Here is a 26,891-nt window from a genome sequence, read left to right as displayed (position 1 = left end):
GAAGGGGCTGGCTGTGAGCCCTCCAGTGACCCCCCCGCCCCCCCTCCCCTGCCGTGCTCTGTGTCCCAGCTCCCCCCAGCTGTGCTCAGGTGGCAGGGGGCAGCCTCCCAAACAGAAGGCAGTCGAGATCCGAAGTGGAGCTACCATTCAGGGATGGCCCCTCGGGCGACACCAAGAAAGCACTGTCATTATTGAAAACATCAGCTGGAATCTGAGATGGGAACTGGTCTGGGAAAAAGCACGGATCCCCGGGAATGTGCTGCTGGGCTTTGGGGGCCCGCGTGAATGATCTCTCAGGTGGCTGTCTTGCTTCTGCCCCAGTCCCTCCTGGCTGGAAAGCCCTAGCTATTGGGGGCCGTTATGAACAGATGCCCAGGAAGCAGAAGATCCCATCATCTTCCGTTTCTACCGAGATGGGGGTCTCACCCAGACAAGCCTTCTTTATCCAGCTGATGAGCACAGCTGGGAGGGCTTTGGCTTTAGCAGAGGCCTTCCTCATGCCCCAAGTTCTACCTGTTTTCGTTCAGCCGCTGCTTTTGCTACACAAAACTGCCTCCCTAGACATCTGTCGGCTTCCGGGACTGTCACCAGAAGAATGGAGCTGATCCAACAAACCCCTCCAACTGAGAAGGAATGATCAAAATAACAACACTGAGAAAGATAACAGTTACTGGATTTTATGTGCCGAGCACACATCATCGTATTTTATTCTCACAACTGTCCTATAAAATACGTAACAAAGGCTCAGAGACGTTAAGTAACTTGCTCGAGGCCCAACAGCTTGTAAGAGTGGAATCAAAATCCAAAGCCTAGTCGTTTGACTCTAGACTGGAACATCTCCCTATTGCATCAGAAACCCTGAATCCGGAGAGCCGGGGGGACGTACGGAAAGCCCATCTAAGCACAGGGTGAAAGGGGACACAATGGCCAACGTGGGCTGCTTTCAACAGTCCCCTCTGATGCCTTAAGTGGTCGGGATCTCTCCAGCATGAGAAGATATGTTTGCTTCTTCTTGGCCAGACCATGTGACCTGGACCAGTTGATGTTTTCCAGGAACCACAGCCCTTGTGATGTAACTGTCGTAATTAACACAGATCCTCTGGGCGGGCTGTTCCCACAAACATAAGGTTGGTGCTCCTTTGTCTTAACGTCTGTGAGATTCTCCAGCTCATATGCTCAGCCCCCAGGATGGGGAACACTGTCAGTTTCCTCCAATGTCTGGAAATTTTGTGCTTGGATAAGCCAGAGGTCTGAGGGAAATCTAAAAGAACCCTTGCACCAGTTAGATATTATCTTGGACCTAGGTTTCCCATCTGTTATCAAGGGGGAGACTTCCCATCACTCTGGCCGCTGCTGGGGTCTCACGGATTTTGCTAGCTCTCTGAATTCTTAAAGATGGGAAGAGGGGAATACGCCATGACTTGGAGTGGGAAGCTCTTGGATGGGGGAGGGGGGGTCACATGCTTCTCAGAGGATTAATGCTTATTAGAGAGACCCATAGCTACACAGCACTTCACAGGTTACAAAATTTCATCGCCAGTACCAGCTTCTGGGACCTTCTTTTCAGTGCTGGCCTAGTGATGGCTTCAACACAAAATTTTGTTCAGTATATAGTGGTCAGCGCAGACCAAACTGACCAAGTGGCCAGGATGGCTAGACAGGATCATAGTTCAAGGGATGTCATGGGAGAAAACCCTCCTATCCATGAATAGCAACAAAGAAAAGATCTGGGTATGTCACATTGTTCTCTACAGGTCTAGGAGGGTTTCAAGTATTTTCCAGCCTACTTCTCTTAACCTCAAAAAAAAAAAAAAAAAAAAAATCCAGCTTCGGTGCAGAATTCATCTTGAAGTTTCTCTTCCCGATTAACAGAGTCTCATTTGGAATTTGCTTTGGACATGAGAATCATGCCGAAGAGTTTCCTGAATTCCCTTGGCATGTGGCAGCCAAATGAAGTCACAATGGGCTCCCGGACATTGGAGTCTGCAGAGTCCAGGCAGGCAGGCTGTTTGGACAGATTACCGCTGGAAGCACCTGTGTTTTTTTGTGGCGAAGTATCAGATCATGTATTTGCTGAAAGCTTTTCTGGGTGGTAGCGCAGTGAGCGGGTTTTAATTCCAAAATTAACACTGAGACTCAAAACAAAATTTCCCCCTACTGCAAGCTAAAAATACTACTCAGCAGTTGACTCATGTCCCCACTGCTGTTTGAGTAACTAGGTGGGTGTGATTCCTCCATCAGGGTGACGTCATTGTCCTCAGGACAATGAGCAAAGGATACAAGTGGAGGGCCTGGAGTGGAGCCTGCCCCTTGCTGGATGCCTGCGTGGTTCACGGTCACAGAGCTGCCCATCCACAGGGCTCTCAGCTGCATGGCCGGCCCACGTGGCCTGACGGGCAGGAACGAGGAAGCGATGTGCCCTGTCTACAAGCGGACGGGCTGTGTGGCCAAATCCTCTTTTGTCCTTGTTTGTGGCGAGGAGGTGATGGGGCAGTACCAGCTCCTGGCCACCAAAGGGAGGCGAGCAGAAGCCACCAGGACTCTGTCAACTGAACTGTCACCTCGTGCTTTCATTCAGGGTGAGTCCCTTGCTATTACAGCTGACAGTTGACAATGCACTTATCCTATTTCACACAACTGTTAGGAAATTTGACTGGCTGAAGTTGACTAGATTTTGACGGAATTTACTAAGTCTCGGATCTCACAACAAGAAGTAATTCACAGGATATAATTTCCCTCTCCCTTCGCCTGGGGTGTGAAGGAAATGAAACTGGCCCTCCACAGTCTGGATTTAGCCTAAGTGCATCCGGCCCACTTTGGCTTGTACACACGGTCCAGACAAAGGGTCTACCAAGACTGCGCACATATGTGGATGCGGAAGGATCCTCAGGCTTTCAGATGCGTCCTAAGCAAAGAGCGATAGGGTTAGCAGAGAGCTCCAGGCTGCAGGGCACTGCTGCCCAGGAGAGAGAGAGAAAGCACGCAGAGAGGAAATGCATCACCATCCCCAGGTTGGGTCCCCGACTGGCACACACTTTGGGGAATGCTTGCTGAAATGCTTGAAATGAACGGTGCTTTAATGAATGCTGGTCTAATATGGTTTGCAAGCAAGAGAGTTTGCAAGGCGCACCAAGAACCAGGCCCTCTGCCGGGGCTCCTTTTCTGCTGCAAATCAGAAGGGAAGTGGTCAGCAGTTTATGCTTATGACGCAGCACATGGAGGTAAGCAAGCCAATGGGCAGGTTTTGGTTGACATGACCAAGTGAGGGAGGAAGACAGAGAATAAGGAACTTACCCTCACTCCCATGAACCTGTCCCTGAGAACGATCCATGAGAGCAAGAACACAAAAGCTTTGTTGCAGCAGAATAAGACGGAGACATCCGTAGTGTTTATTTTCTTTATTGCATGTAAGTACAGGTAGTTTGTGAGTGTCCAAAGAACACCAAAGGGTGCTGCCTTGGTAAAAAACACCTTCAAAGTCAAGCCATTGTCTCCAAAAAATCGACAGCATTCCCTAAAACAAGGAAAGAGAGGCAGTGTTATTATATTCTTGGGTTGAGACAGATCATTTTTTCCCCTATACCCATTTTTAAAGCAGATGACGAAGGGGTGGGGTTGCTTATTATTATGTTTTTTGGAACATCTATTAAATAGCTCTTCAACCTCAAATAGCTTTAGTCCATTGAAGAAAATGTCCCACGATGGTCTGACGTCATAGATGATTATTCCTTCTGCTCATGCTAAGTTTGGAACTGATGGTTCTAGACGGAAGGTAGTGGAGTGTTGGGCTTATCTGATCTGAAGAAGGCCCAGTTCCATGGCGACTGACTGAGGAATTCTTTTACCTGCTTGTTAAGAGAAGGAAGTCACTAGATCTTTTTTGGGGGGGGGGGGGTGGGGGGGCGGGAAGAATACTCGAAGAGAACTCACTAAAACATATTTTTAAAAAAGTTTGCCTCCAGCTGGAATTGTCTCTGGTCAGCCAGGGGCAGTCCTTTCTTGGGTGCCTCTAATACATTTTGGCTATGATACAACTAGTGTTAACTATCTGCATTTTCTCTATGAGGCCTTTTTTAGGGTCTGTCCTTCAGCCATGTGGAAGTTCATGTCTCCATGCCACCTAAGAAACTAGCACAGATTCAAGAGCTCAGCATCGGAACAGAGAGGGAGGTGAGGAACCACCTATAGAAGGAGGTTTTTGAATGCTCTTCTGGATTCCAGGGGAAAGGACCATGAGTGTATGGAAAACCACGTCAGAAAAACAAAGCTAACCTTCCACATGCAGAAGAAGACAGCAGAGGAGGCCGTGGGGTAGATGGAGAGGACATCTACCCCCTGAGAGGGGCTTGGTCTGCAGACAGCTTGCTATTGCCAGGACCACCTGGGAGCCAAGGTTATTGCTCTGCTGCCCTGACAGCCAGGCAAGGGGATGGGTGGGCAAGGAGCCTGGATCCCATGGCCGTCAGCGCCCAGGCTCACAGACTGTGCCCAGTGCAGCCGATGCATGAGCAAGTGAGGACAGGAGTGAGAGAAAAGAAATAATTAGAATAAGCGAAATACCCCAGCGCGGGGGAAGGGGGGGATAGCTGTAGTCTATGCCACTTTAAAATGCAGCAGGAGAGGAGAAAAATTACGAGCACGCATCAAAGGGGATTTGGCGTGATTTTTATTTTAATTTGTTCTTATCATTAATCCAAAATGCAATCCGCCTTCGCTCATGACTTGACTGTGGGATCGCCACAGAAGAGACAGGGAAACACATGCTCTTTCACTGAACTCAGGGACCTCTGTTGCTTCTAAACCACCACCAGGGGAATACGTCCGAATTTCTAAAGTTACCATGAAACCAATTCGACTGAATTGATTCCAGTGCGGCTTTATACAGACAAAGCTCTCATCTGATAGGTTGATGTTTCTGCTGCTGCATGATCTTCATACAATATTTCAGTGGAATTTTTCTAGGGGGTTTTCTTGAGTCCCTGTGCACGGAACAGTCTTCTTTCCTTCAGGGGTGATGACCAGGGATGGCTTCCTTCAAGTTTGTGTTTGACAGTAGCCATAAAGTGGTGTCAGTCCTTTCAGCATGATCAATAGGAAATACAAATTAAAAAATTTTTTTCATGTTTATTTATTTTTGATACAGAGAGAGGGAGAGACAATGCGAGTGGGGGAGAGGCAGAGAGAGAGGGAGACATAGAATCCGAAGCAGGCTCCAGGCTCTGAGCTGTCAGCACAGAGCCCGACACAGGGCTCAAGCCCACAGACCATAGATCATGACCTAAGCCAAAGTCGGATGCTTAACCGACTGAGCCACCCAGGAGCCCCAGGAAGTACAAATTTTAACTCTACTTAGAGGTTACCCTTCTTAAGGGAGCACGATGAAAGTAGGATTTCTAAGTTTCCCTGACTCACTAGTATAAAAAATGATTCATGCTGTGGCAGGGGCCATCTGAAGTCAGTTGGACACGTTATGTCCTCTCTAGGTTCTAAGGAGACCAAGATGATTGGCCCTGAGCCAGTGAAACTTGTGCTGTTTTATAGTTAGAGTTGGGGGAGAATGTCCTTTGGAGAGAGAAGAGAAGAAATTATATCAATGAAACAAGAACAAATGGCTATAAAAAAGGAGACAATCTTGGAAATTAAATAAAGGATAGCTAAACTAAAAAGATTAAATAGAAAAATTGCACATAAAGCCAAGATAATCTCTCATGAGAGAAGGAAAGAGAAAGAATCTATGTGTGAGTCTTCCAAAGTGTGATGGTTGTAGAAGTGGTGGGGAAGGGGGATCCATCCTGGAGATGGAAAAGGCAAGATTTCTGAGCCCAGTAGAGTTCTTTTGGCCCTTTGTGGACTGATGGCTGGGGAAGTACAGCTAAGATGGGTAGATCTGGGTTCTAAGGAGACCAAGATGATTGGCCCTGAGCCAGTGAAACTTGTGCTGTTTTAAGACTAAAGGCTGTGCACTAATCTATGTCAGGTATATATACCCTTGATTGCAAGGGGACTCAAGAGAGATGATGAGCACAAATTCTTTTCTTCCAGACACCTCTTCTTGGTACACAAAGAATAGAGTATAGTAGAGACTCTTGACTTGTTTTTGCTTAAATGATATGACAGTTCTTTCTTTGGCAGACCAAGTACTCAAGGCTGGCAGGGTATTCTCCAGCAAGCTCAAACCCTTTGGTTTCTACCAACTGAGTCATGTGTTAGCAGAGATTTAGATGTTGTTTGTTTCCAATCCTGCTTGTGCCAACTGTTCTTGGTTATCTCAACTGCATAATTTATTAGATATTTCCTAAACCAACGAAATATAGTGAAAAAAGAAAGTTGTGTTTTCTCTATGAAATCTAAGTAGAGAGTTTCATGGGAAAGTCAATAAAAGTCACTAAAACATTGTTCTTGAATAACCCAACTAGACAGCCTGACTCAGTGGAATTAGGATGGCCATTTTTTTTAAACCAATAAGCACTTATTTATCACTTGTTGTATTCACAATTCTAGACAAGGCACTCTGGCTGATAAAGAACAAGTAAACAGTGCTTCCTTGGTCTTGAGAATATTAGAGTGCGATCAGAGAGAGAAAACTGATTTCCTCAACAGCAAGAAATGCAAATTTAATCACGTATTAGATGGTGTGGAATATAACAGTGCCATAGAATTCATGTTTAAGGAAGAGATTTGAACTGATTGGACAAGGCCTCACACAAGATACGGATTTTGACCTGAACATTCAAGGATAGGTAGGATTTATAGTTAGAGTTGGGGGAGAATGTCCTTGGAGAGAGAAGAGAAGAAATTATATCAATGAACCAAGAACAAATGGCTATAAAAAAGGAGACAATCTCGGAAATTAAATAAAGGATAGCTAAACTAAAAAGATTAAATAGAAGAATTGCACATAAAGCCAAGATAATCTCTCATGAGAGAGGAAAGAGAAAGAGAGAGAAGGAGTAGGAGGAGGAGGAGAAGGAGGAGGACGAGGAAGGTAACATTAGAAGGTCAAGCCAGGAGGTCCAATATTAAACTAAAAGAAACTCTAGACTAAAGGGAAAATGGAAAAAATGAAGTGGAGAAAATTACAAAAGAAATAATGCAAGAAATGTTTTTAGAAATGTAGGATATGAATCTTCATAACAAAAGGGCCTATCAAGTACCAAGAAAACTGGCTGAAGGAAGAACCAAAACAAGGCACATATTTGTGACATGAAAGGATAAAGAGAAAATGTAAAAGCTCTCAAGAGAAATAAAACCAAATAGGTCCAAGGGGTAGCAAATTGTAATAGCATCTGATATCTCAAAAACCAAAATGGAAGCTATACAATAATGACTTTAACATTTTTCAAGGGCAATGTTTTTTGGGAGCCAAAATTCTGTTACCAGCCAACCATCAATTAAATGGCACAGTAGGATAAAGACATTTTCAGTTATACAGTACTCAAAAACATAGTCTCCCTTACTGTTAGAGGACAGGCTGCACCAACACAAGGGTAGAAACCAAGAAAGAAGATATGGCAGCAGGAGGCATGGCTCCAACACAGGCAAGAGTGAAAGCTAGTCCCAGGAGGAGGCTCCACAGCAGATCACGTGGGGCTCTGGAAATGGAGTCTCCAGGGAAGTCTTCTGATCAAACCAGCACAGGGAATATGTTGGCAGGTTTTTGAGACGGCAGGAGATTTAGGAAAAAATATCAATCATTACTGGAAATCAGGGTAAATGAGACAAAAGAGGCAAATGTTTCTGGCAGGAGGAATGACAAGTTGTTCATAAAAGGAGACAGTCGCTGGGCACTATTTGCATGCTTATGATAATGAAAACACTATTAACCAAATGATGAGGTAGCATTATGTTGACGGGAACAGAATCAGGGCAAGTGGGTATAGGAGGGGTCAGAAATCAACAGATGTCTACATGGGAGCAACACGGAGATAAGAATTGTACATAAATTGGCATAAATAACACAAGAATTGGGAGTGGCTGAGAGTGAGGAGGTACGGACAGGGGCTGCAATTTTTTTAAAATAATTATTTTACTACCATTTGCTTTCTCAAAGTATGTACATGTATTAAATTGCTAAAAATAAAAAACATTATTTAAAAACACGCAAGAGAGGTCAAGGTCGCTGTGGCTGAAGTTGAAACGTGAGTGCTCTCAGACAGTTCTGAGGCGTGCAGTTTGAAAACTGTAATTGCAGAGAAACCCTGCAAGGTACAGATAAAGATGCTGTGGCCCAGACAGATTAAATGATGTATTCGAGTTCAGTCAGTGGTGGAGCCAGACCCGCAGCCTGTGCTCACTCCCCAGTGAACACTCTCAATGGTCCCCCTTTCTTTTGGATCCTTTCTGTCACCATTTAGATAGGCGTAAGCCTCACCAACCATAAAATATACCCCCCAAAGCAAAAGCAAGCATCCTGTCAGCCCCCCGTCCTCCCTCATCCCCTCTTTCAGAGCCAAGATTTTTCAGAATGGTTGTCTGCACTCAAGTCCCCCACACCCACCTCTCTCACTCTTCCGTTTACTAACCCAGCATCAGCTCCCATCACTCACCCAAACCCTTGGCCTGATTACTAATGAGCTCTGCATTGCTACATCCAACAGGTACCTTCGGATGTTCCTCTTTCTCTTGGAAGCCTCTGACGTTGTTGACTATTCCTCCTTGAAGCACCTTTCTTGACTTCCAACTCTGCACACTCCTCTTGGTGTCCTCGAACCTCTCCGCCCACTTCCAAAGCTTCCTCTGAAAGACTTCTTCAGTATTTTCCTAGATTTCTCTTCTACTATCTCCTGTTTTTGTCCTGCAGTCACTGAGCAACCTCATCTACTGTTCTAGTTTCAAAGCCCAGCTGGTGATCTCTAGTTAAGACATTTCTACTGGATACCATCTGCACGGTGGACATCCCAGACACCTCAAATCTGGCCTTCTCAAATGGATGTGATATCTTCCCCCTCAACCTTCAACCACGGCATGGTACCATGATTCATATTTCTACCCAGGCTACATATACTTGGGAATCATTTTTAAAAATTTCCCCCCTTCTTCACATCTAATTCATTCGCCAAGACCTACAGATTATTTCTCCTAAATATCTCATTGCCATAGCCACTGCCCTGGCCCATGCGTCTTCCCCTCTCACTTGGACCACCGCTGCCACAGCTAATTGAGCTTCTGTCTCCACTGTTGTCTCTTCTCCAATCCATTCCATTCTCCATGCTACAGCCAGAGAGGTCCTCCTCTCACCTCGCTTTCTCTTAGGATAATGGCCAAGCTTCCCTACAAGGCTTGTCAAGTCCTTCCTGACCTGGCCTTATTCCATCCATTAACTTACCCATCACTACTTCCCCACCCATACTCTGAACTTCACTCACCTTGAACTCACTTCAGTTCTCTGAATTCATGTTTTTTCTTTCTCTGCTCTAGGTCTCAACCCATTCTCCATTTCCTTTTACTGAAACACTCTTACTTTCCCCCTCTTTCTTTGGTTGATTTCTTCCCATCCACTGGCTACCAGTTCATATACCCCTTCAGTGAAGTGTGCCCGATATGTGCTCCCCAAATGCCATATACTCCTTATCACACATACAGTACCCTCTGTTGTAACTGTACTTTACTGTAACCATTTATTTCATCATCTGACTTCTTCATTAAAAAATAAGCTCCTTGTGGTCATTATATTTTTGCTTCATCTTATATCCTCATAGCCTAAGACATAATCTCTATCTCTATCTACATACACACCATTAGTCTTAGAAATCCAAGGGATCCTTTAAAAATACGGATTACCTGGGGGTTCCTGGGTGGCTCAGTCACTTGAGCATCCAGCTCTGAATTTCAGCTTGGGTCATGGTCTCATGGTTTGTGAGATCAAGCCCATGTCATTGTTGGGCTCTGTGCTGAATGGTATGGAGCCCGCTTGGGATTCTCTCACTCCCTTTCTCTTTGCCCCTCCCCTGCTCATGCTGTCTCTGTCTCAGAAAAAATAAATATATATATATAAAAAAAAAGATTGCTTGGATTCAACCCTAGATATACTTGATCAAATTGTCTAGTAAGGAGCCTAGAATCCTATAGAGAATGGTGCTGTTTACAGAAAGGATACATTCTTGACAACATTCCATGGTTCAAAATTTACAAATCTTGATTCGTTTTTCCCACAGTATACTGTATTTCTGTTTGCCAGCGAATGTTAACACTGCCACCTGGCATTTATAGTTTCCTTGGCCTTCCAGAGCTGATATTGTGATTCTTATTTAACATTTAAACTCTCAAGAGAGTCACATAATTTGAAATTTTATGCATAAATGAATCATTAGTCATACTTACATTGTGTTATTGCAAATTTGCATTAAAATGTGACTGCTCTGTATTTTTTAAAATTTCCAAACGATTCTCATGTGCAGCTAAGTTTGGATCCAAAAGTTCTCTGTTTTCTTGCTTTAAAAAATGTTTTTAATTGTGGTAAAATCCACATAACATTTACGATTTTAAGCATTGTTTAGTGTAGTTCAATAGTGCATTCATATTGTATAATCAATCTCCGGCACTCTTTTCATCTTGCAAAACTGAAACCCTGCGCTCATTAACAACTCCCCATTCTTCCCTCCCCAAAACTGCTGGCAAACATCTTTCTACTCTCTGCCTCTGTAAATTCTGACTACTCTAGGACCTCATATAAGTGTGACAATATGGTATTTGTATTTTTGTGACTGGCTTATTTAACTTAGTATAATGTCCTCAAGGTTCATCTATGTTGTGTCATGTGGAAGAATTTCTTTCCTTTTTAAGGCTGAATAATATACCATTGTATGGATATACCAACATTGTGTTTACCCATTTATTCATTGATGGGCGCTTGGGTTGTGTCACCTCTTGACTATTGTCAAGACTATCGTCTAAGACTATTGACTATAATTATTGTGAATAATGCTGTCACGAACATGAGTGTGCAGATATCTCTTTGAGATCCTGATTTCAATTCTTTTGTATATATACCCTGAAGAACTTCTCGATCACGTGGTAATTCTACTTTCAATTTTTTGAGGAATGGCCATAGTGTTTTGCATAGTGGCCACACGATTTTATATTCCACCAAAAGTGCACAAGGGTTCCAATTTCTCCACATTCTTATCAACACATATTTTTTTAATTTTAACGTTTATTGTAGCGATTGTATGGATGTAAGGTGGTATCTCGTGGTTTTGATTTCCTTCATGATTTCCCTCACAATTAATGATCTGGAGCATCTTTTCATGAGATTGTTGGCTATTTGTATATCATCTTTGGAGAAATGTCTGTTCAAGTTCTTTGTCTATTTTTAATTGTTGGTTTTGGTTGTTGTTGAGTTGTAGGAGTTCTTTATATATTCTGGATATTAACCCCTTATCAGATATATGATTTGCAAGTGTTTTCTCCCATACCGTTTCACTCTGTTATGTCCTTTACTGTGCAAAAGTTTTTAATTTTAATATAATCCAATTTATTTTTACTTTTGTTGCCTATGCTTTTGGTGTCATATCCAAGAAATCGTTGCCAAACACAATTTATAAACTTTTGTCCTTATGTTTCAAGAGTTTTATAGTATCAGCTCTTACATTTAGATATTTGATCCATTTTGAGTTAATTTTTGTGTATCATGTAAAATTAGCATCCAACTTTATTCTTTTGCATTTGAATACCCAGCTTTCCTAGCACTATTTGTTGAAAAGACTGTCCTTTCCCATTGAGTGATCTTAGTATTCTTGTCAAAAATCATTAACCATGTATGTCAGGGTTTATTTCTGGGTTCTCTATTCTATTTCATTGGTCTATAAATCTGTCTTTATTCCAGTATCACACTTCTTGTCAGTTTTGATTACTATAGCTTTATAATGTTTTGAAATCAAGAAATGTGAAACCTCAAACTTTATTCTTTTCTTTCAACATTATTTTGGCTATTTGGCATTCCTTGAGATTCTATATTAATTTTAGGATGGATTATTCTATTTCTGAAAAAAAAAAGCTCTTGGAATTTCGGTAGGGATTACTTTAAACCTGTAGATTGCTTTGGGTAGTACTGATATCTATCAATATTAAGTCTTTCAATCAATGAACAAACACTGAATGATGGGTGATGTCTTTTCACCCATTTTGTGTCTTAATTTCTTTTAGGAACATTTTGTAGTTTTCCATATAGACACCTTTCACTTCCTGGGTTGTTTGCTTCTAAGTAATTTATCCTTTTTGATGGTATTATAAATGTAACTGTTTTATTCTCTTTCTTTTTCAGAAAAAAATTTAAAAAATGAAATATAACATGTATTTCTTTAAGTGCACAAAGATTAAAGTATATGGTCTGATTAATTTCTATAAAGAAAAATTATACACATAACACCATCTCTACCAAGATATAGAATATACCAGCACTCCAGAATCTTCCCCTGTGGCCTCTCTTAGTCATTTCCTGCCCTCTAAATATAATCATTATGGAGAGTTCTGTCACAATAGTTTACTTTTCCTTTATAAAGATAGAACCACACATTATATTTATTCTTTTGTGTCTGGTTTCTCTTACTCAGTATGATGTCTGAGAGATTTTAGTTGTAGGTAGCTGTAATTTAGTTGCTTTATAGTATCTACTTTATGAATTTACCACAATTTACTCATTCTTCAGTTGACAGACATTGAATGGTTTTATGAATTTAGAGAGTATCCATTTATATTTTACCACATATTTGCTCTTCTTAAAGTTTATCATTCTTTTCTGAATTATACTTCCATCTGGATTGTTCCTTCTGCCTTAAGAGTCCCTTTAAGTATTTTTTTCTACTATTGGTCTGTTTGTATTAAAATATCTTTATTTTGCTTTCACTATTTAAGGAAATTTTCACTGGATTTAGGATTCTAGATTGACAGTCATATTATTTCTGCCCTTTGAAGAAATAATTCCATTGTCTTCCAGCTTTCAGTTTTTCTGTTGAGAAATCAATTGTCAGTTTGTTAATAAGTCTTTTGTTCTTTTGATAATAATCTCATTTTTCCTAGTTTCTTTAAAGATTTTGTATTTACTTTGGTTTTTAACAGATTTGCTATGACAATAATAGGTGTGGTTTTCTTTTATCCGTATTTTTTTTTTTTTTTTTTTTGGTTTGAGATTTATAAATCTTGACTCTGTGGCTTGATGTCTTTCATCAATTTTGGAGAATTCTTGGCCAATATACTCATACTTTTCCCTCTACTCCTGGTACTCCAATTATACACACACCAGACCTTTCCACTGTTCTCTTTATGTATCTTGTACTTCTTTTTGTATTTTCCATCCCCCCTTTTTTCAATCTTATTTGTAACTGACCTATTTTTCCATTTTACAGATTCCTCTTTTGTTGCGTCTAAACTTATGAACAGACCCTTGACTTCTGTTGTATTTTTCAGTTCTAGAATTTCCATTTGATTATTGTTCATAGATTTTTATTTCTCTGGTGAAATTTTTCATATGTTCAGCATTCCCTTGAACATATTAATCAGTTATTTTACGGTGTGTGTGCACCTGATACTCCAAAATCTAGAATATCTCTGAATCTGTTTCTAACGCCTATTCTATTTTTTTTCTTAGGTTTTGGTCACCTTTTTTTTGGCAACCTGTATTATTTTTGATTGATGACAGACTACATATGGAAAATTTTAAGGCTGTGGACGATGCTTTCTTCTTCTAGTGTAGATTTAATTTCTTCTGGTATGAAGATCACCTTGGCTAATTGATGCTAGCCAATTTCCATTTTCCTCCCTTACTCTTAGGTCACAGCTCTTTTATTGGTCTCAGTTGAAAGTATCTCCTGCTTTGTGGGCTTGAACCCCAACTTTTCACTCCAGGACCATGAAACTACTGAAGTTTTTGACCCAGTGGCTGATTTTCTACTTGGTTCTAGCTACAAACATGCATATCTCAGGAATCAGATAATGCTTTGGGGGGGGTAATTGCACATGAAAGTCAGGTTCACTTCTGACCTTTTTTCTTTTTTCCTGGGATCCTGAATCAATCCCAACCCATGGCTACCTTGGCAGCCTTGAATTCCTAATTTTATATTCCTATCCCAATGACTGCTGTAAGCTCTATGCTGTTAATTTGTTTGGCTTCTATAATCCACTCTGTGAATTTTTCAAAAGGGAAAAGAAACAGAAAATGTAAGCTTCCCTTCATGTGTTCCCTTTTACTCTGAGATCTTGGTGCTTCAAGTCCTGGCTGTACAGGTTGTTCTCTATGCCTTCAAACATTTTTTTAAGGTATTTTTCCCAAGTTTTATAATTCTTTATGGAGGAAGGATTGATATTTTGTTATAGAGATATCTCCCTTGTTAAGCTATTACATTTAGAGGCTTTGAGGATGTTCTGAAATAGCCCTGGGTAGGTGATGATAAATTAGCCACACTGGTGTCAAACTGATGATTCTTGGGCCCACTCCAGAGATTTTGTTCCAGTAGGTTTGGAATGGGGAACAGGGATTTATATTTTTAAAAGATGCTTAGGAGATTCTGATGTACATCCAGATTTGGGAGGCAGTTCTCTAGATTGCTGTTTCTGAAAGTGTATCTGAGGAACATTATAACACCTGGTGCACTTATCATCCTGGTCTGAGCCACCATCATATCTCAGAAAGATTATCATTGCTATTTCTATTTTTGTTTCCCTCTTTTAAAATGTAAGTCAGATCATGCTATTCCTTTGCTCAGAAACTTCCACTGGCTTCCCATTTTATTCAGAGTAAAATATGTAAATTGGGAAGATTTGCCACGGTTCTCTCCCTCACCCCTTCAGGTCTCTGCTCAAATGTCAGAGAGGTCTTCCCAGACCCATAGTGAAATCACTATCTCAATCCCCCTCATTTCTTTATCACTTGGGTTCACACTCTCTGACATGCTATATGTTTCCTTTAAAATTTTTAAAAATTATTTTTATAACTGTTCGTGTTTACAGAATGATTTGCAGTTCTTTTATTTATTTATTTTTTAATGAAATTTATTGTCAAATTGGTTTCCATACAACACCCAGTGCTCCTCCCAACAGGTGTCCTCCTCAATGCCCATCATCCACCCTCCTCTCCCTCCCACTCCCCATCAACCTTCAGTTTATTCTCAGTTTTTAAGAGTCTCTTATGGTTTGGCTCTCTCCCTCTCTAACTTTTTGTTTTCTTCCCCTTCCCCATGGTCTTCTGTTAAGTTTCTCAGGATCCACATAAGAGTGAAAACATATGGTATCTGTCTTTCTCTTTTAATTTTATTTATTTTTGAGGTGGGGGAAGGGGCAGAGAAAGAGGAAGCCCCAGAATCGGAAGCAGGTTCCAGGCTCTGAGCTGTGAGCACAGAGCCTGACGAGGGCTCAAACTCACAAACTGTGAGATGATGACCTGAGCCGAAGTCGCATGCTTAACTGACTGAGCCACCCAGGTGCACCTATGTTTCCATTTTTTTATTGTCTTTGTTCTTCCACCAAAATATGAGCACCATTAAGGCAGAAACTTTGTTTTATTTACTGCTGAGTTCACAGTGCCTAGATCAATGCCTGGTGCATCATAAGCATTCTATAAATATTTGTTGACAAAGAGAATCCTTGTTTCCACACCAGATGGCTGAATTAGAATTTGGGGGTATGAGGCCCAAAATACCAGCTATCTCAAATGTGTGTATACTCCCAATTCTCTAATGTAATTCATATCCAAAAAATTAGTTTTAAAGGAGGAAAAACCCTATAGATCTCCTCCATCCTTAGTTCTAAGTGTCATCCTATTCCTGGCTATGCCAGGGACATTGGTATTGTCAGAGAATTAATGTAAAGAAATGTGAAAATGGTTCTAAGCTCTCTGTGTGTGTATTTATGTGTGTGTTACTTTCTTTATGTATGTGTGTTTGTCTTGCTCATTGTATTAAAATATTTAAAATTAAGACAGGGGTAAAAAAGACAATTTCCTGAAGGAAAATTTTATAGAAACAGCCATGGCTTAAATGGCTTAATGTGACATAGCTAATGCCACCTTTAAGCCAGGTGACTATAGATTATCAAAGATAGGACTCCTTAAATTGGAGTCCAGATAATTTAATATCTTGTCGCTTCCAGGACCTGGTTATTTAATCCACTGAAAGATACTGTGAAAATTGGTGTTTTAGTTTCATTTCATGTTGCTTAAGAAAAGAAAATTCTAGAGTGATTTATTTCTGAAGAATAGGATTCCAACTACCAGTCATAAAGGTGGAAAGGGAAATATTCATTTTAATTGATTATGTCCAACTGTAGCCTCTGAAGGAAGTAGGTGGTGTGTGTGTCGGGGGGTAAGATTAGAGGGAATATCACTTCTGCAGATGCTAAGGCATTTCAAGCAACTCAATTCCAAGGTGAGAAACCAGACTCTAAACTTTGTTCCTGTCCAAGAACTACCCTCACATATAAGCCATTAGGATAGTACTTGTTAACAGAAAACATGATAAATATCTCACATTCTAGAAGAAAAATGTGAGGCAAACACATTGGCTACATTTATATTCGCAGGAGCTGGAACAACCCAAGAAGTTTGGTGCAAACAGTGTAGATGGCTGTGGGAGATATACAGAGTCCCTGGGGCACACAGACTCATACATTTTGTAAGGACCTCCAGGTCAGAAACCAATTAATGCTGGTTTCTAAAGGGTCCACTGTTAAAACCATAGCACGGTGCCAGGGAAATGTGATTCAGTGCCAGGGCAGGAAGCTCAGGAGATAGATTAGAACCCTAGGGAACAAACCCAGTCTTGAGCATTAGATAGAAACACTATTGATTTTCTTCTGGATCTCTCTCTGTGTTGAGCAGCTCTGGCCTGCTTTTGTACCTACAGCCCAAATCTCTGTACTAAGTTCTTCCTGTCAGGCTCATTAAGAATAATTCCATCAGCCAATGTTTTTGACCCCCACCATCTCTGTCCATAGCTTGTAATAAAATATGCATTTAGTATATACTGGTGGTGATACAATATATTATTCAAGTTCAGGGACACACACATATATGGTAGGTGATCAAAAATATAATAGATTTATGTACAAAGATAGAAAAAGAGACTGAATAATGTATAAAATAAAAAATACAGTGGGGGCACCTGGGTGGCTCAGTCAGTTAAGCATCCAACTCTTGATTTCAGCTCAGGTCATGATCTCATGGTTTGTGAGTTCAAACACCATGTTGGGCTCTGCACTGACAGTGTGGAGCCTGCTTGGGGGTTTCCCTCTCTCCTATTCTCTCTCTCTCTCAAAATAAATAAATAAACTTAATATATGTATATATATACACACACACACACACACACACATATGTGTATATATATGCCTATATATATATTAATAACAATTAAACTAAATGTTTAGTTATTAAACTAAATTTAATAACAATTAAACTAAATGTTAATTAGTTTAATAACAATTAAACTAAATGACTAATTGGGGCTTCCCTTGAGTCACAAATACTAACCAAATTTGTTGAAAATAAAAATAATGATTGGAGATATTACCATAGCAAAATTAGAACCATAATCCCAGTTATACCTTTTTTCTCCTTCCTTTCGTAGGTCTTAAAGCATATGGTCAGTCGAGATAAAATGTCATTTAAATAAATTTTTTAAAAGTTTATTTATTTATTTTGAGAGAGAGAGACAGAGAAAATGCGTGCACGAATAGGGGAGGGACAGGGAGAGGGGGAGAGAAAGAATCCCAAGCAGGCTCCACACTGTCAGCACAGAGCCTGATGCGGGACTCAAACTCACAAACCATGAGATTGTGGCCTGAGCCAAAATCAAGAGTTGGGCACTTAACTGACTGAGCCACCAGGCACCCCTTAAATATATTTGATATGCAAAAGACAGCTCACTGTGTGAGTTCTGGCTCAGAAGACATGAAAACGAATAAGTAAATGGAAGAATTAGAAGTTGGTAACTAATCAAAGAATTAAAAAAATCTAGGAAACCGTGATAAGGAAGAAATTAAAATAGGTTCTGAAAAATCAAAATAGTGAATCAACAGAGCAGTAGTTGGGGGTGGGCAGGGGGTAGGTGGGGACATAGAGATGCAGGAGAAATTCCCAAAGTATTACTCAGCAACAGGTTCAGATGATCTCTGAGAACCACAAGGGAAGGAAATTTGTCTTGAAACAGAACTGCATTTCTACCATAGCCTCCCAAGGAGACTTTGGGAAATGCCAGAATCCCTTGGCATGTGGTAGATGGGATGGACACACAGCCCTATGGACAGAGGCCAGCTTTCCTGTTACACCGGAAGAGGACCTGCTTCATAGGTCCTCTATGGTCCTTCATCAGCAGATGAACGAAAGACTACCTACTTTCGAGAACAGAGGCATCACAGAAAAAGCCGAGTGGGTTGGGCAAGCTTCTAAGAACAGAGAAGAAATCTGACACCTACTCACTCTGTGACCGAAAGGCAATATGCTTACTGCTTATGGCCTCTTTACAAATTAGGTTGATCAAAATTTTAGAAAAAAAAAGAAAAAAGATTTCATCTGGAATTCCTTAAAGTTGCCTCACCATGAAAGTACTTTAAGGGCAGTCCTTGAGCTAAGCCATGGTCATTCATTCAAAAATACAAACCATCAGGTCAGTGTATCCCTAAGAAAACATGGACAGGATCTCACTTTCTAGTCCATTGCCAACATTCACTTTCAACAAAAAGATTAATCCCAAACAGGTGCGTAGGTATCCACCCTATGAACGCATTTAAAGGTGATGTCTGCCATAGTTTTGCAACTATCATACAGGAGACAGGAAAGCAATGACAGTGAAGCCCTGAGGAAGCTCCTGTTCATCTTCCAGAGCTTGGGTGTGTTGCCATTTTGTGGGAGTAGAGCACCCTCAAGGGAGGTTAGGAGTGTCCTAAATCAAAGATGTATCTTGTTCCCTAAGGCAGGACTTTTTGCCTAGAAGTTACTTCTTTTAGCCAAAATGAGGTTCGTGAGAGCAAAAAGCTCCTGCATCATGATAAAAAAGAAAAGCATTTGAGAAGAAGAAAAAAAAGAGCTAATTAGGTTTGCAGCAAGGGGAGCCAAGCCCTCAAAACAGAAGAGTCTCTGACAAAGTCTGGAACCTCCTCAGAAAGCCAGAAAAGGAGAGAAGATACAATCACAGAACAGAAAAACAGTTTTGAAACACTGACCTCACCCCCGGAACTGGAAAAACCGAAAGCAACCTAGTCATGGGGGTTGAGATCAGAGTTAAGGTAGATCAACAGTCTAATCCTAATAAATTTTTGCTTCAGTTACCATTCTTAAACTTTTTCTATATGGTAAAAAAACCAACTTGGATTATAGAAGGATCCTAAAAATTAACTATCTCTCACTCCTAACTCCCAATCCCCAGTTCTCCTCAAAGTCAACCACCATAACAGGTTTGTGCCTTCTGGAAAGAGCCTATTTAGAGTCAAACATAAGTGGATACTTTTTTTTTTTTTGCCACACAGATATTTATATATAATTTAATTATACATAGTAAACTGATAAGCTTATCTGCAGTGTGATTAAAGATGTAAAATAATTGTTCATCTTTGATGGGCCCTAATTAAAGAATCATTATGAACAGATACAGGCATTAGGGGATGGCTTGTGCCCTATGGTGTGTGCCTACTCTATCTGGTAAAGAGGAAGGGGAGAGAAAGGCAAATATTCAATTAAAAGAAAACCTAAGTTCAGGGCCAATAGGAGGCTGCCCTTTAATTTCAAGAAACAATCCAATTGGATTCTTTATCTCTACAATGGGCTTTTAAAAATATTAACTTTGTAGAACATTTTATTTGCTTTCTTAAAGCAATTTTTAAAACCATAAAACAATGTAAAAGAAAAATCTGAAAGGAGAAAAGAAGTCTTACTCATGATGAAATAATTTCAACCCAATTGTGATTTTGACATATTTCCTTCAGGTTTCTCCCCAAACAGATGTGTCTACCCACATGTAATCATTATGCACACTCAAGGCCATATCTTGCTTTTTTAACTGACAACATCTCATCAGAATGCTCCCTTGAGGTCACATGGTTTTCTACTTACTGGATTTGTTTTTGTGTAGAACTGGGGCTGGTGCCCTTCTGATTGATACCTGCATGGATATTCTGGCAATATTCTGCCTAGAGCTGGGGTAGTGAATATACTGTGATAGTCTTACCATCCCTCTACTATTATTCCAATTTATTATAACAAAAAAGATGACAAATATCTTCATGCTTAAAGTTTTCTACAAATTTTCAAATTTTTCCTGAAGAATAACTGTATTTATAATAGAATGTTGGGGGAGGTTATAGATGACTCAAGTGTTGTTATGAAATTCACCACCAACTCACACGATTAGGGCACATCTGTATAATTAACTGTATTATAAAGAAAACAGGTGTCATGGTGAGAGTTAGGTTCCAGACCCCTAGGGTATACTTGGCTGTTCATTTTTCATTCAAGGAGTAGTTCCCAAGACTTCAGCACCTATTTCAGGATTTTACTGAAAATAGATGGCAGAATGGCCAGCAGCATAGCATATTTATATGGCCTGGGCATGTGATATCTTCATCTAGAGTATCAATAAGCAGATTGTAAGGTGGTAAGTTCAAGATGTTCATTCCAGGGACACCTGGGTGGCTCAGTTGGTTAAGTGTCTGACTCTTGGTTTCAGCTCAGGTCATGATCTCATGATTTGTGAGTTCGAGCCCCACATCGGGCTCTTTGCTGACAGTGTGGATGGAGCCTGCTTGGATTCTCTCTCTCTGCCCCTCCCCTGCTTGCACTCTCTCTCAAAATAAATAAATAAACTTAAAAAAAGAAATAGTCACTCCAGCATTAGCAGGAAGGTTGGACTCTATGAAATTGAGTGTTTTCAACTTTGAGATTCTGAGATTAGAAAATAAAACCTTTCAAACATGCAAATGTCAGAGTGGCATCCAGCTAGAAGTAGTGAACTCTTGGGTAAATGTTTATTTCCTCTTTTTCCCCCCTGCATTTGTTTAGAACTTTAAGCTAACAGAAGCAGCAGAGACCAGTTACCAAAGTCATGAATTAGGCTTTTGTTTATTTTAAGACATCTTTTGGGGAATTTTAAGTGGAATGGTTTTCCCATGTAAGTCACTGCTGATCATAAGTAAGTGAAAATGTGTTTGCATTTCCCATGAGTATGTTTCAGTGTTACATATCTTCCATTCTGTAGCAGATCCAGGCTTAGCCAAGCCAAAGTATCCTTGTATATTAGAATCAGGTTGTAAAGACTTGTCTAAGCAGTCAAAATGATTAACTTTCATAGCACAACTAGAAACAAAATACTGAGTAATTTTATCAGCTTGATTTCCTACAATTGTAGGTTTTCTAAGCAACTAGTAGAATGTTTTGTTACCAGTGAGTCCAGAAGTTTGTATGCATCTATCTATCCATCCATCCTCCTATTCATCCAACTATCTATCCATCAATCAGCCTTTCTTTTCTTTCTTTCTTTCTTTCTTTCCCTTCTTTCTTTTCTTTCCATGTATCTATCTATGTATCTATGTATCTATCTGTCTATCCATCCATCCATCCTGTTATTGGTCAGTTCTAAAAATACATGCTTGAGACATTTAGAGGCAGAAAAAGACAGGTCTTCCATGATATTAGTGGCAATGTTCTTTTTGGAAAGGGATCCAAGATAAACAGAGGGCATTAACAGCATATGAAGAATTTTGGTCCCTGAGATTCTCTCATAGGAATGGTCCAGCCTTGACCATGTCTTGGAGAGGGAATATCCAAAAAGCACAAATTACATACATGTCCCACTAACTAGGGGTTTCCTCCTCCATAGGAATCTGCTCTTTGTTGGGGACTCAGCTGGTTATTTTGTGTGCACAAACAGCAGAAGTATCTGAAAAGTACAGAGAGTGCCTAATCCCTGAGCACTATCTTGGTCCACAGGGCTCCTGGCTAACCTTCAAGTCAGAATGAAGCAATTATGCATTCCATGCCAGAGGTGAAAACATCAAAGACAGTGATAACCAACAGCTTCTGTGTGTGGAGACTAAAATGCCAACTGAAGTAGTTTGGCCATTTAGGAAAGATGGGCTCTCAGAATTTCTGTGCATTTCCTCCCAACTTGAAATAGGCTCTCAATACTAGAAATGATTCTTCATGCTCTAGGGAGATCATTCAAATACTGCCTCGTGAAATAAATGTCCTCTGAGAACCCTTGTTTGTGACAGTCCAACTAACCCAGGAGATTGGACAAGGTTTCCTTTAGCAGAAAGATACATAGGACCATCTGTGGCAAGAAAGGATTTCTCTCCTGTGCAGGTAGGAGACTAACAGGCTGGAGATGGGCACTTATGAGAATTGTTAATTTAGTGCTGAAATAGAACCCGTGGCTCAGGAAATAGTCAACCTTCTGCTTTTTAATGAAGCACATGCCCAAGAGAAGCAGAAGGACACAGCATCAAGCACTGGTTCAACAGGCCCCAGAAAATAACAGCTGCTGACCTGTTTTGAGTTTTGCTAAGCTGTCAAGAGTTGAACCAGGAATACATGTTTATGACACATGCTCCAACAGCATTTTTATCACAGAGTGAAGGCACGGTGGCTCTGGTGGACCTTTCCCTGGCTCTCTGAAAGAAGTTGGAGCTCAGACTTTGTGATGGTGGGGTGATATGGGATTCAATGGTGCCATCAGAGTCACAGAGTTGAACCCCACAGCCATAGCAGATGTCTGCATTCACCCGCTGGCCAGCCTCACTTTCTTCCCAGTGGGTGGTTATTTGCCTGGGGCTTTGGAGTGGTAGAAAGAAGCATATTTAGTTCATGGTAAGGAAGAAGCTTCTAGTAACTGTTCAACCAGAGAGGAACTGAGGGCTCCACGCGCTATGCCTACTTTTGTTCTCCCATACCATGTTTCAGGTATCTGGGATTCTATCAGTTTGGAGAATGACCAGCAGGAATTCCAAAAATATGATCAAATTTCCTGAAGACCTTAGGTGAGCAGCCCTCTCTGTCTCTGCCTGTCTCTCATCCTTGCAATGGAAAGTCCCAGGCTTGAGACTGAAGCCTGGGTCAGTGACCAGAGTGCTCTCTGCATTTGTCACAGTGAGAGGCAATAGGATTTTGGCAAAGGTCAGTAGCCAGACTGGGAATCTTCAGAGCCCAAGTTTTACAAGGGAGTAATGCAGTGTACAATGAGATTTCATATAGCTGTCTCATAGATCTGCTTCACAGACACTTAAGAACAGTATAATGGGATCATTAAATTATGCCACAGGGATTCCAAAAGGCCTTTAGTCTGACTTTAGTCCCTTTATCATGCACGTTAATATTATCTGCTGTCCTTGGACTTTCTCAGAGGAGTATGAGCAATATCTTGTTGTACAATCTGTCTGCTAAAGCTGGCCGTAGGAAGGCAGAGCTCCTGTCTGGTTTGGAGAGCAGAGTACAGAGACAGATGCCCGCCTTGTTAGGAATCAAGGCATTTCTCTCTACTGGGCTGAACTCAGTTCTTCTGAGGGCCACACTCCCATGGGCTTCAGAAATTCAGTCACCCCTCCATTGCCATCTCCTTCATGGAGCTACCAGGTATCTCCTCCTCCAGGGCTTCCTCTTCAACCTCCAGCTCCCTGGAAGCACCCTGCAAATACATCCCCTAATACTCTGGGCCTAGCTCTGTCATATCTCCACAGACTTTTATAAAACTCTTTACATCAGTGTTTCTTCCAATAAACCACTGGTTTCTACCCAGAGGAGGGACCCCTGTGTCTTAGTCACCTTTGTACCCACCAGGACCTAGGACAGCGCCTGATTCAAAAGTGTACTGAATAAATATTGGTGTATAAGTCACAAACTCAGCTCTTGATATTTTGGCATAATTTGCCAATGTCAGTACTGCTAGAAAATTCAGCAGGTGACTATTGTACAACTTCAGACTGTCAGTGCTGGCAATGATGTGAGAGACCCAACTTGCTTATTTTATTTAAATTAAAAAAATTTTTTTAATTTATTTTTTGAGAGAGAGAGAGTGCAAGCAGGGAAGGTACAGAGAGAGAGGGAGACACAGAATCTGAAGCAGGCTCCAGGCTCTGAGCTGTCAGCACAGAGCCTGATGTGGGGCTGGAACCCATGAGCCGCGAGATCATGACCTGAACTGAAGTTGGATGCTTAACTGACTGAGCCACCCGGGTGCCCCAAACTTGCTTATTTTAGATATAGGCAAGCTCAGGCATGGAGGAAATGAGTTCTGCCCAGGACTATGGAGCTGGTTAGTAGCAAGGCTGAGTCTAGAACCAAGAGATTGCGATTCACTTCCCCATTCTCTGCATTTATTTTAATGAAACCTTAATGGTGGCTAATGTGCCAGGTAAAGCAGACTGTTTTCACCATGGAAAGAGTAGCCACCCACCCACTTTGCTGGCCAGGACAGAATGAGAAAACAAAGCAGAGCCCTTTGCAATGGCTCCCTTGCCACTTCAGGCTCAGTGACCATGAAAGGTGTGTGTGTGTGTGTGTGTGTGTGTGTGTGTGTGTGTGTGTAGTGCTGAGTGCAAAGAACCTGCCTCTTTGGATTTTATAGGAATGGGCATGTGGATTTAGGGTATATTCCCTGCAACTAATTATGCAGATGTGTGGGCAATGCTCCTTGCTATTTTCAGGAGATGTGTCAAAGCTATTTAAAACCATGGGCGTAAATTTATCTCTATAAAGACAAATTCAGGGAAACTGGCCTAGAGGCTACCCTTTTGGCTTTATCAACAGATTTCTGCTTTTAAAAAACAGCTTCCATCAAACTGAAGAGATGTGAATATTTGTGTAATTCAGTGTCAGGGGAACAGGCTGTGTTTTATCTTGAACCTAGAATCAAACAAAGATGCCACAAATTCAATAGGAGCTAAAAACTCAGTGTTGTTACTAAGGAGAGCAATTTCACGAAAGCTGAAATGAAATTTTGTTGTCTCTCAAGGACAGAAATGCTTACAGCTAAGGCCAATTCCATAATGTGCCATTTTGGAAAGAACTGATTGATATTAACTGTGAAGCTTTTTGAAGCTGGCACCAGGAGACTGGTGTGTGGACGTGTGTCCACTGATTTTGAAGGTTGTTTTCCTCTTGTGTGTGTGTGTGTGTGTGTGGGTGTGTGTCTGTCTCTCCGTTACACACACACAGCCAGAATTGCTCGACCTAAATGGGCAGCATAGATTTCTTCAGAATTGGATGGATTTCCATGGCACACACCAACAGCTCCTTTTAAAAATAAATTAGATTGAGCCTTAGGAACTGTCTAAATACATATTGGTTGGCCCTGTGCTACTGACTCAAGACACACATTGTTTAGCCTTGAAGAAGTCACTGTGATTCCCTGAGATTCAAGGATAAAAAAAAAATGGCTGAGAGAAAGCTCTCCTTGCTTTTGGGAATTTCTCTAGTGTAGAGAAAACTCTGGGGGCACGACTAAGCTCCTGCTCTGGCTTCCTCCCATACTAGACTCAGACCTGCATCCAAGGAGCTGTTGTTCTCAGGGGTCCTGCTTACTCCAGAGGCTTCTTAATGGGTCTTCCTGTTTACTGTCTTGCTGCAATTCCAATTTTCGGTTCCTTTCTGTTCACCTGGGGTCTACAAGCACCAGTGACAGTCAGCTCCAGTTGTGTAAGAGGTAGTCTACATCTTCTAGGAAAGTGCAGGTTTTCAAAGTAAAAATGACCCATCTAATCTCCTGTGGCAGAGGTGTCTCGAGGCAGGCTCTTTCTTGTGTAGCCTTTTTGGAAACCTGATAATAAAACTTGAAACTCTTCTTTTTGTTGCTGTTTTTTTTTTGGTTGTGGAGCACACATTGATTTCAATCTATTGTGGGAAGTCTGTAAAAAGAATGTTATTACTTTGAGGCGCCTGGGTGACTCAGTCGGTTGGGTGTCCGACTTCGGCTCAGGTCATGATCTCGTGGTCCGTGAGTTCGAGCCCCGCATTGGGCTCTAGGCTGACAGCTCAGAGCCTGGAGCCTGTTTCGGATTCTGTGTCTCCCTCTCTCTCTGATTCTCCCCTGCTCATGCTCTGTCTCTCTCTGTCTCAAAAATAAATAAATGTTAAAAAAAAAGTTTAAAAAATGTTACTTTACCCATCTTCTAAAAGTAAGGTATTGTGTTTACATGGGAACATCTCCGTGAAGGACAGTATTAACCATCTAATCAGCTTTTCAGTATGTGAACCTAATTAAACCCTTTTTAAATGATTGTGTGACAAAAGACAAAGTAAAGTGAGAATGAAAAATAATCACATGAGATTTTGGAGATTAACAACCTGTCGGCATAATTTATGACACTTTTCAAGAGGAAGTAAAAAAATCCTAACCTACATTATACCAGGGAAGAAAACTTTATCTTTTTTTTTTTAATTTTGATAATGTTTATTTTTGAGAGAGAGAGAGAGAGCATGAGCGGGAGAGGGGCAGAGAGAGAGGGAGACACAGAATCGGAAGCAGGCTCCAGGCTCTCGGCTGCCAGCACAGAGCCTGATGTGGGGCTCAAACTCAGGAACCGTGAGATCATGACCTGAGCCGAAGTCGGGATTCTTAACTGACTGAGCCACCCAGATGCCCCAAAACTTTATATATATATATTTTAAAGTTTATTTATTTATTTATTTTGAGAGAGAGAGAGAAAGAGCGTGAGCAGGGGAGGGGCTGTCAAGGAGAGCCTGACGTGGGGCTCAAATTCACGAACCATGAGATCATGACCTGAGCCAAAACCAAGAGTTGGACGTTGAACCAAATGAGCCACCCAGGTGTCCCAGTCAGGAAAGAAAACTTAAAAATTTACTGCTCTATACTTTAAAAAAGCAAACAAATAGAAGAAAAGAACCCTTGCATGTGTTTGTTATTTTCTCCTAGCAAGGTTATCAGTACAGATAATCATAAATCCATCGTGAAAAAATA

At 41.0% G+C, this 26,891-nt stretch overlaps 1 protein-coding gene across 3 annotated transcripts in view; it reads right to left on the bottom strand.

Moving 5' to 3' along the window:
• The window catches only part of SLC35F3 (solute carrier family 35 member F3), a 403,416-nt gene that overhangs the window by 11,412 nt on the left and 365,113 nt on the right, over positions 1-26,891 (bottom strand). For all 3 annotated transcript variants that reach the window (XM_019418985.2, XM_053910193.1, XM_019418986.2), the window contains one exon: positions 3,295-3,514. In XM_019418985.2, the coding sequence (XP_019274530.1) occupies positions 3,295-3,514 (220 nt within the window). The remainder of the gene's footprint in view (positions 1-3,294; positions 3,515-26,891) is intronic.

Source organism: Panthera pardus, unplaced genomic scaffold, assembly GCF_024362965.1.
Source record: "Panthera pardus isolate Hobbes unplaced genomic scaffold, ASM2436296v1 HiC_scaffold_22, whole genome shotgun sequence".
Lineage (NCBI taxonomy): Eukaryota > Metazoa > Chordata > Mammalia > Carnivora > Felidae > Panthera > Panthera pardus.
The sequence above is the reverse complement of the archived record's forward strand: the minus strand, read 5'-3'. Positions and strand labels throughout refer to the sequence as shown.